We start from the raw sequence: 11,579 nt of genomic DNA, 5'->3' as shown, positions 1-11,579 counted from the left end.
CAAGTATTTTAAAAAAAAATAAGTCAAGAGTGATGAAAAAATATATTTTACTAACACTTGTAACCTTTTCTTATAATATTACAACATAATAGAAAGATACTCTCTAATTTAAACAACACACAACATCAATAATATATTTTGAAACACAAATAAATGAAACTGATTTTCATTTTAGACAGAAATGAAATCAAAACACTTTTAAAAAAACAACAATAATGTTTAGCAACTTAATTTAAAGGAACTTTTGATAGTTGAACATATCTATTTAGCAACAACAACTTAGCTAATAATAATATAAGGAAAACAAGGGAAAACAAATATGTATAATGAATGAAAGCAGATTCCTCCAAAGTGTATTTCAGATAACAATGAAGGTCTAATAGAGGGATCCTATCAAACTTAAAATTTAACTTTTTAGGGGGCTAAAAATCTATTTTCTCTTTATGAAAGATTACCAGAAAGCTGCAGATTTTTCATAGTCTGTGTCTCGACGGACACTTTATAACATAGTTGCTTTTTTTTTATATCACACAAAATATTTTTCAAGTAGCATCTTTTTTTTTATTTTATTACCAAAATGTTTTTGCTTTCAGCTTTTTTCCTCAAGTTTATCTATCAAATATTTAGTGATAAAATCTGAATGCATAAAAAGTATACATGATTTAAAGAGACAATAAAAATACAACAAATATTGAAGTTATCATTTATCACAACTTTTAAACCTATTGCACATTGATGCCCATAATATAATATCATTTAAGCTCATTTTTGAATTGATTGACCAACAAAAACCATTCAATTCTAAAGCATATGCTATTATAAAATACATTCAAGATTAAAATACATTTATTCCCCATAACAAAATACCTTTTAAGCATATAGCTCCTTCACTGAGCAACATTAAAACAAATACAATATCATTAATAGTTCTGCTTGATGAGTGTTTGATTCCATCGTTATTAAACAATAAATAAACTATTTCAATCTAAATTATAAAATATGCTGTTTATAAGTCACTTATTTTATTGTATAAATTACAGATGCTCCTTCAAAAGAGAAGATAACTACATCCCATGCATGTCCACGTGTTAATATAGTCCTGCATGTTAATCAAAGACTTGAACTCACTTGAAGTCATAGGTTTTCCTGGCTGATTCATGCAACCAGTTCCACAGGGGCATTTGTATGAATTTGTCCTAGCATATGGAATAAGAAATGTGTCACATTTCAAATGCAGATTATTTTACATGTTTCTGATGTTCCTTCAGATTTGAACATAGTCTACATCCTAGCTCAAACCTCCAGCAGGACAATGGGGGATAGCAGCAGGCAGGATAAGAACTCAAGATCATTGAGACAACCAAATTACAGTTCAGTGGGCATACCACATGACCAGGTGTAATAAAGGCACGACACAAAAAAAAAAAGATAGGTGGTATTGGTCAGTGGAGTATAGGACAAACTGGACTTTTGATGCAGCATCTGTGAAAGGCATGAGCTGAAAGACAAATATGAAGTAATTAATACACCTAAAGAAAAATAAGAATCACAAAACTGAACAGTATTATAAAGCTACGCAAAATACTATAGATAGATTCATAATTAGAGAGCAAAATGACAGATCTAAAATGTACATGGTAGTTATTTAATTTTTTTTGAAAAGCTAAATATTTAAATAAACAAAGGATTCTCAATATTCACTCATAACTATGAAAGTGTTAGAAATTCTCAATAAATTTCAATCTAAAAATCTTTTGTATCTGTAAAATAAATATTACTTTTAAACTATACTATATGTAAATTACTATCTTCTTACTGCAAGGAAAGACAATAACGCCTTGTTCTGAAAGGGACATAACATACTTCAAAGGCACATTGCACACAAGGCAAGGGCTGTTACAACAAATGGGAAAAAAAATAATTTTATTGATAAGGTTAAAATTGCTTAAATTATTTATCGATAATTTAACAATGATTCATAACAATTTTAAGAGCTTACTTCAAAAATAATATCCAATAAAGACATGAACAAAAAATAAAGATCCAATTAGCTTCGGAGGCACTGTCCTTAAGGATGATGGCTATAAAATTAACAATACTGCTCAATATTTTTTACTAAAATATTGTAGCTCTCACACTACATTGGTAGTATTACACCAGCCTAATCATACAACATTTATTTTAAGTTATGGGTTAAATGACGTAAAGTTCAAGAAAGAAATGTTAACACACTTATCTAGAGATATCACAATAACAAGAGGACTTGACTTTCTCTTACTCAGTAATACTCTGTTCTGAAGCTAAACACTCTTCAGTTCTTCACTTAATTTAGAGTTGTGTTAGGTTATAGGATTTTCTTGCCAAGCAACGGCAATGTATGGGACAACATGTTCTCTGATATTCAGTTAATTAGAAATGTATGAATAAATGGACAACTCAATCAACAGAAAGCTTTGTCTTAGAAGAAGAAAAAAACAACATTACCTAGAAATATCTACATCCACACCCCAGTGACCTCCTAGATGTTCTGACATCAATTTATGAGAATCCAGGGATTGCACATGACTGAACTATAAAAAAATGTATTACAAGATTTTAAAAGTCTTATATAGTACATATACAATTGGACATATGGATATAATAAAAAAAAAACGAACTTTTTAATTTTATGTCCTCTGTGTATATATATATATATATATATATATATATATATATATATATATATATATATATATATATATATATATATATATATATATATATATATATATATATATATATATATATATATATATATATATATACAGTGCTTTTTTTGTAAAAAAAAAATAGGTGCTGGTACACAGTGATTAGGTGCCTGTACTCAGTAGTTGATTGCCTAACTTTTAACTACTAAAAATTAATAATAAACGTTAAAATACAAGAAAAGTAATAATTTTTTCAAAAAGGTGCTGGTACGCCGTTCTGGTGCATACCGTCATAAAAAAAATATTTATATTTATATAGATCAAAAGAATGTAAAAAAAAAAATATAAATGCTATATTTAGTGCATCAGATACTTAGATTTTTTCATGAGTATAAGCATGCATATTGTATACACATACATTTAACATTTTTAAAAGTAATATTTCATAGGAAGTGTGTTTTATTTATTTAATGGTTATATATGATCAGCTTAGGCTGCAAATGAAAATCAATTTGTCCATCTGTCTGTCTAACTGTAAAATTCCAATTAAGATTTGAATGTAAGATTAGCATGAAGGAAGATACAATTGTGTTTGGGATGGTTTGTAGTTCACAGTTTTAGATAGCCACAGAAGAAAGTTTCCTAATGTTCCTAATATTAACAATTATAATAGGAAATGAAATGAGATCTGAATTTTACACACATGGTGCATTTAACTATATCACAACCTGACCTTTGACCTGTAATGGTTATCAATGGACCCACCTTTTGTTATCTTTTTCATATTCTTTTTCACTTTACCAAAATCACTTCTTAATTGATCAAATGCGATATGCTAAACTTTTTTTTTTTTTAATTATTCAATTATAACTGAAAACTGCAGCTTTTGATTTTACTTGACCGAATTTACGAAAATGAGCCCCATTGATGTTTTGAAAGAACTGACATTTGACATATCTGCTGTAGATGTTATGTTATTCCCAGATGCACCACATACATAAAAAGAAGCTCTTTATTCCTTCTTCATGTGGACAAATGCTTCATAATCACACTGTCTAATAATGTATGCTCTTCTATTTGATCAATTTTATGACTCAACTTACTAAACTATGCAGTGCCACAGTGTCATCTCCCCCTTTCTCAACCAATGTTTTTTCTCTATTGATAGCATAGAAAACCTAAAAAGAAAAATAGACATTGATTTAAGGAGTGAATATTCTTTCTTTCTAAAAAAAATATGCTGTTACAATTAAATATATGCCTGAATTTAAATAAATAAAGCCTGTTTCATGGAGCTACTCTAACAGTGTTTGCAACAGAAGAGCTCCACTTATCCCTGTAGAAAGTTATTAATATTCATGCATCTAAAGACAGGCAAGTAAAAATTTTCAGAGTATTCAACCAATTTTTCTTCTGGCAGCCACATCTACAAGATTTCAAACAGTTGCATCAAGGATATAGATCAGCCGAATAATAGTCAAACAGTAAGGGCAAACTTTCCCAGCTAGTGTCATTTCACAGTATTGAGGAGTTAATTCTTTTGTACTATGTGATATACTCATTTTCTTTCTTCTGGCACCATATAACTCAACAACTTTTCTAGATTTACTGCAGGGATCTTCTTTCAGCTCCAACCTTCAATGGCCAGTCTTCACAACTTGTAATGAAGTAAAAAAAGACTTAACAACACCAGTGATGAGTACGGCTGTATTTTATCTAGAATGATGATATTGCTCCTTGGTTTACTCATGGGAAAAGAGATTATGCAGAGGTGGATTTTATTATCATTTTTTATTGCCATCCATCTCTAGTAATAGTTTGACTAGTTCACAATATTCACCAAAGTCAAAGTACAATGAGGTACAATGAGTAAGTTATCTGTAATAATACTCTATTACATAAGGAATGTGAACTTTTAAAAATAAAACTATGAAGATACTTACAGAAGGCGGCACAAATCCAGGCTTCTTGGTCCACATGTAGGCTGATAATTTTTCCAACATTTCATGAACCACGTGGCTGCAAAAATAAATTTTGGTTAAGGTTGGTTGGCACACTTGGTTAAGGTTATTTATTTAGGATTTTATTTATGTTCTACCCAACTGTGGTTATTGGAGAGGGTAAAAAAGTAGGTTTAAGAAATATAGGTCAGTGTAATGACCAGATAATGTATAGTATATTACTGGCCATGAAACTCTATATTACAACTAACCTATAAACATATCTTGAAAGAAATGCTTTTGAAAAATAGGGGGAAAAAATGAAATTATAAGGATAAGATTATCAACTGAAGAAAATAAACAACAATTTAATTATAAACATTCATAAGTAACAGAAAAATCGTTTTATTTTTCTAACTTTTACAAATTAAAGAATTTTTGGGGCCACAAGTTTTTCCTTAACACACACACACAAAATTCAGTAAACAAACAAAAATGAAAACCTTTCGGTTGGTTTGAAATCAAAACATATGTTGTAAACCTCTATCTCAAGTAAACTATGCACAAGCAGAGGTAAAAAAATAAACTTCCATTTAACAGTTGAACACAGGTGAAAGAACAACTGTTTTTTAATACATTTATTGCTCTAATTATATACATAATGGCTGCCTGGTTATGTGGTAAGCACTTTTAACTCAATGGTCCCAGACACGAACCCTGTCCTCCACCATTTCCTGTCAATCTGCAGGAAGTGTGGTGCTAGGATCTAATATTATTACATTATTATTATTTACATGAAACTTGAAAAGCAAATATTTTCTTTAACAATTGCTCTTTATAGCTTGCAAACTCTTCAAGTGTGGAACCAAAAACCTGCACAATCTTGAAAATGGCTCAAACAATTTTTCTAGAAATTTGACAGTTTATGTGTATCATTGGGAAAAAAAATTGCTAATTAAACAAACAGGGAAAATTCTGGTTTGACTGTTATAATTTTTCAAAATATAATCATCTTTAAATTCAATTTGGTCTGGAGATCTATATTTTGATCCCACGTCAGTGGAAATTCCCTCATACATGCAGTAAAGAGCTAAATAAACATTTTGTGAACCGTCTCACATATTAATACTAATACAATATTTCATTAATCTTCTTAATCTTATATAATACAGACGTTACTTCAAAAAAGAAGATGATTACGTCCTACGCGTCATGCATTTAGTCATGCATATTAACCAATGACTTAAATTCTGCCAAGTCACTGGTTTTCCTGGCTAGCTCAGGCAACCCATTCCATGCTCTAATAGCACTAGGGAAGAAGGAGTGTTTGTACAAATTTGTCCTAGCATATGGGACGAGGAATGTGCCTTTATCTTTGTGTCTTTCAGAGTATTTTATTAAATTTTGTTTTTGTATTTGAAGATTATGGTTCAGTGTTTTATGTATGATTGCTACTTTACTTTTGAGCCTTCTGTCCTGAAGGCTTTCTAAATTTAGTGATTTTACTAAAGGTGTTACTCTAGTCAAATGTGAATATTCGTTTGTTATGAATCTCACTGCTCTATTTTGTGTCTGTTCCAGTTTTTTAATGTTTTCTTGAGTTGAGGGGTCCCAAACGGAGGATGCATATTCTATTATTGGCCTAACCAAGGTTAAATAGCATTTTAGTTTTATGTTCTTATTTGATTTATAGAAATTTCTATTAATAAATCCTAATGCTTTGTTTGATTTTTTTGTAGTTTCATCAATGTGTGGATTCCATGACAGTTTTTCATTTATTATAACACCTAGGTATTTTGCGTTTTTAGTCTGTGTTACTGGTTTGCCATGAATAAGATAAGCGGAATTAATTTGTTTTAGTTTTTTTGTTACTCTTAACAACTGACATTTTTCTGGGTGGAAAGACATGCTCCAATTTGATTCCCATTTCTGTAATTCATCTAATTCTCTTTGTAAAATATCTGTGTCTTGTGTTGTTTTTATTGTTCTATATATTATGCAATCGTCTGCAAATAATCAAATACATCAATACTTATATAACCAAACTAACTAGCTTCTGTACCATATCTCTAGCTTGATCTGGTATAATCTAGTTTATACTATTCTCTTAAAATGTAACCAAGTCTGGATCTATATCACCGCACTAGAAGATTTATACATAGGTGTAACCAGAATTTATTTTTTTGGGGAGGGGGGATCAATGGAATAGGTGTGGGGTAAAGAAATGTTCCTTTTTTATGTTTATTTATTTTATTAGTTATCAAGAGCAAAGTCATCAGCTTCAAAAAGGAGGCATTGTCTTTTAAAAAAAACAACTCTTTGTATATTACTTGTTAAATTTCTGTACTTTTAAATTTCTACTTACTCTTGCTGTAACCTTATCTTGTAGTCCATCAAACAGGCATAAAGGAACTCTGTACTCAGACAGTCTTGCGCCATTTGTTGATCATGGAGGTGCTCCATCAGCAGATCAAGAGTCAAAGCACCACCTATGTTACTCAGGAGGCGGTAACCTAATGAGCTCCACGTTATTGCTTCCCACTGGCAGCTATCTGACCTGCTAAATGACTCATAATTTGTTCCTGTGTTTGCTGCTTCACTGTTATCATCTGAATTTTCACCTACAACATTAGCACCATCTAATGGAAGATTCTCAGAGTTTGAACTATCATTTGTGTTAAGGCTCTTCACTTCTGCTTTGGAAGGTTGCATTTGATTGGTTAGTGTTTCTTTTGTTTGTTTGGCGACATAGACTTTCAAAAGGTACCTCCACTGGTCTAGAGTTTGAGGTATATAAGCATCTGAAAAAATAAAAATATCTTGTTTATATTTGATCGGTTATTTTGTATCATGCAAAATATGTCTCACAATGGAGTCATATATTTTTTTGATACAGTATATATGATTTTACATCTAATTTAATGTAATGATGGACTTAAAAAAAAAATCTTTTCTTTATTTCAAAGTTGTTTCTATACTAAAATGTAATTAGTAGTTCTTTCTGGTTTTCATCTGTACAATCCACATTCCACTATAAAAAAAAACAACTAGCACAGGCTGGATGTCTTACAAAACCTGCAAAGCTATCTCCATAGGGAGAGCTGAGCAGCACCTTTCACCCATTTTATTAATTTAGTCCATCATATTGAGTTTATAGCTAAAGTACTAAGTACTTAAATATAGCCTGTTTTAATGGATATGAGGGTACAATAATTTTATGAGCCTGATGTATATGAACTTTAACTATATTTCATAGTCCAGTAACTAATTTTGATTAAGAGAAAAGTACTTAAGGCAAATATTTAGGTAAAGGGTTGTATGGAGGTTTCTAGGAGGGGGGGCACCTCTTGTGACAAGACAGCCATAACCTCTACTGAGTGAAGCTTGGCTCACTTTTGGTCCCCACTCAGTACCCACCTCTCACCTGTGGCTCCCAGTAGCTTAACATATGCATTGGCCACACTCCAGAAATGGTTTCAACAAGACACAGGAAAGTCTCTGGTAATCCACTGCACAATAACTCATCCCTGGACACAATCTTGCTTCTGGAAAAGGATGGGCTTTATGTGGCAAGAAAGTGAGGTTGATGTGTTGCACGGATCCTCCTCACTTAAATCAAAATTCTCAGCGCAAGTCACTTAGTCATCCTTCCCCCACCAAAAAAATCAAAGCCCTGTGGTGACAGGCAACAGTGAAGAGGTAGGCATGGGCACACTGGAAGGTTTGCTGTAATCCTGCACACAGACAGCTCAAGCCATATGGTCATTCACCACTGACACAGAGTAGTAGTGGAGTCTGTCAGCCATCTGAGTGACTGAACAGCCCTATTTAGGCATGCACTGCTCACCTCCATAGCATGAGGACAGAGCTAGAAAAGGTGCACTGAAAATTGCCTGCTCTGCTCTTAACTACCCTAGCCAGCCTACCAAAGCTGGCGGGAACCATATGCAAGGGGTTGAAACTCAAAGAAAAAGACCAGGATAGTTCCTCTTACCGTAAATGCATATGATAATGACAACTCTGAGAGACCACAAAGACATACTGCGCTAGTAGCCAAGTCTGCAGAATGGAAGACATCCCTATAAGAATTCTTTATGGCTAATGACACTAGCTCCAGCTGGAATAACCTGTCCAGTGTGCAACCACATTCTGGTCTCACACAGGTCTCACCAGGAACATGAGGAGGCACAAAACCCCAATGCAAAGCCCTTAGCTCCCTAGATAACAAAATTGGTCATCATTGAATCACAATGGATGAACAATATATTGTAAAGAAAAATTACTGTTGAGGTACTTTTTCTGTTAATTTCGAATCTTACTATCTTGTTAAGTGTCTTGATTTGTAACCACATTTTATGTAATAATTAGGGAGAGTCAAGTATCTACTCAATATTAGCCATGATATGCATTATGAATATCAAGCATTAGACGCCAGGACTTAAAGTAGTCCGTGGACTTTAAAAAACAAGCCTGATGACCAGCTGATTGTCTGACATACATGTTTTGTTTGTTTGTTTTAATTTAACTTTAAAAAAAAGTGCCAAAAAATGACTATAATAATGTACACATTACCATGGTTTATTGACTAAGTAATTTTGGAAAAAAAAGTGTAACATAAAACTTGTGTGACATTTAAAGTTTTTGACAAGAAAGGTATGTGACAGGAAGCAACAATTGATTCTAATTGCATTCAAACTAAAAGAAATTTCTAAGTAAAAAAAAATGTACCTTCACCATGCTTTCCTTTCAAGAATTTTATTTCTCCAATGTCAACAATGATTTTTAACAGCCGCTCCCATTGGTTAGATTTAGTAAGCAGCTTTATGGTGACTGGCCAATAGCTGAAGAGGAAAAGGACAAATATGTTATAGGTGATTTAATGAATTTAAAAAAAAATGTCTAAACTTTGATATTTTATTATTTAAAAAGGTCAATGTGATGACCTCATAACAGAAGCAAAAAAAAAACAAAAAATTGAATGAGCAGTACATTTTTAACATCACACCGTAGGCCAACAAAATGTAAGAAATTATTCATCTAAAGCTGAAACTTTATTTGTAAGTATATGTATACAGTGACAATGGTAAATGATAATGTAACAAAAATTTTATTAGTTTGTTATAACTAGCACATAAAACAAATGGTTTAGTTCTGACCTGATTCTAATTGAAAGATTTACAATGTCTTCTATTTCATCATCAGAATGTATAAAAGGCAACAGTAAATTCAGCCAATCAAATGGAAGCACTGCAATAACTTGACTGGCCACACTGTACAAAATTTTAAAACAAAAGTGAACACTTGCATGGTGGGATAAAAGAGATATAAAAACTTAACAGATAAATAAATAAAAACACAAAAACTAAGACATTCATTTATGAATATTTTTTTTTTCTCTACATGAGATTTAAGTTGTGTAACTGAAGTGCTAAAAGAATTAATTAGCAGAATTCCTCATAACAGAACTACTTAATTGACAGACATCCCATTGCTTAGATTGTTATACTGGAGAATGCACCAGCACAGAACTACTTGTCTGACTAGGAAGACTAGCCCTAAAACCCTGTTACACAAGAAAAAGGTTTTAAAGTAAAAATTGATGTTAAAAGTTTTGGCTTACATTTCGCTGCTGTCTGCTTGTGGTACATCATGTGACAGTTGTGGCAGCAAGCTCTCTAGCAACAAGTACCTGAGGTCTCTGTCCTCACAAATCTGAAGGAAGGCAGCTTTCCTGTTGACACAGTGAAGGAGAAAGAATTAAGATCTTTAGTAAATTTAAACAACAAAGATATACTGAAAGGGGAAATCGTAGCCCATACACTGTTCAAGGCTGAGATAGACTTGACATTAGGGAATATTCAACTAATTGAGAATTAATTTGATTTTAAAGATGTGATTATTAATACAAATATTTCCTGGCATGAAATGGGCTCAAAGAAAAACAATTAGAAAGGTCTAATAGAAAAGGGAGGGTGAAGCAAGCCAAAGACTTGTAACAATAGCAGCAGGCCAGGTATGCATTTGAATTATATTACAATAGAAGATCTACATTATAACGTTTTCACCTGTGATAGTGAGTCAGACTTGACATCTGCTGCTTTATGTACTTCATAATGAAATCACCAGGTGGCTTATTACACAGAGTACAAAGGTTTAAAAGATCTGTGTAGGACACCTTCTTGTTGACTTCACCACAGAATTCACTAGTTTTAGATGGCGCCATGTCAAACAGTCTGAAAGCATACTATGGCAGATTAGTGCTAAACTGAAATATATTATATAGCATCTGAAGCAATGGAGCAATTGATGAATATAACTTAAAGAAAGACATTGCTTATTTACACAGCATTATCTATCACAAATGTACTCATGGTTTAACATAATAATAATATCAATAATCTTTATCATTGCTGAAATTTATCATACAAATGTACATTACAAATAAAAAAAACATGATAGTTAAATATATGTTAATACCAGTTTCATTTACATTACATGTGAAGTTTAAATCAGAATGTCTGATTTTATCCAATGATTTAGTTGCCAAGGGAACAAACTATTATGCATTTGTTTTTGCTATTGGTGTCATTTATTAAATAAAAAAAAAACATGTGCAAAGAACAGAGAAGAAAATTTTGTTTCAGTCTGATTAAGAACTTGATCAAAAGAGTAAACAGTAAAATTAGGTTTTGGTCTAATTATATATATATATAATATATGGCTTCTTCAGTCTCAAAAGACTATAAATGTACGCAGATGATTCAATGGTTTCATTTATTTTCTTTAAGTGCTGGCAGAATATGGTGTGACTAGACAAGCCGATTCTTGAGTGGCAGATTTAGCCACAGTTTTGTACTTGTGAATGCACCTAGGCTTTCTGATAGGGAAGCTTTCTTTCTCATTGTTTTGTCTAAGGCCACTTCATTTCTTTTGCTTTCTTTAAGGTTTGCAA

General features: G+C 31.9%; 1 protein-coding gene across 3 annotated transcripts in view; it reads right to left on the bottom strand.

Annotated features, from left to right (window-relative positions):
- Nucleotides 1-712: 712 nt before the first annotated feature.
- LOC106053592 (uncharacterized) overlaps nt 713-11,579 on the bottom strand; it is a 47,058-nt gene continuing 36,191 nt past the window's right edge. For all 3 annotated transcript variants that reach the window (XM_013209172.2, XM_013209173.2, XM_056043528.1), the window contains exons 20-29: nt 10,693-10,860; nt 10,248-10,358; nt 9,784-9,897; nt 9,356-9,468; nt 6,993-7,428; nt 4,631-4,706; nt 3,791-3,865; nt 2,485-2,570; nt 1,817-1,893; nt 713-1,498 (exon numbers count right to left, since the gene is read on the bottom strand). In XM_013209172.2, coding sequence (XP_013064626.2) covers nt 1,443-1,498; nt 1,817-1,893; nt 2,485-2,570; nt 3,791-3,865; nt 4,631-4,706; nt 6,993-7,428; nt 9,356-9,468; nt 9,784-9,897; nt 10,248-10,358; nt 10,693-10,860 — 1,312 coding nt within the window. In that variant the 3' untranslated portion in view covers nt 713-1,442. The remainder of the gene's footprint in view (nt 1,499-1,816; nt 1,894-2,484; nt 2,571-3,790; nt 3,866-4,630; nt 4,707-6,992; nt 7,429-9,355; nt 9,469-9,783; nt 9,898-10,247; nt 10,359-10,692; nt 10,861-11,579) is intronic.

Source organism: Biomphalaria glabrata, chromosome 10 (genome assembly GCF_947242115.1).
Source record: "Biomphalaria glabrata chromosome 10, xgBioGlab47.1, whole genome shotgun sequence".
Lineage (NCBI taxonomy): Eukaryota > Metazoa > Mollusca > Gastropoda > Planorbidae > Biomphalaria > Biomphalaria glabrata.
The sequence above is the reverse complement of the archived record's forward strand: the minus strand, read 5'-3'. Positions and strand labels throughout refer to the sequence as shown.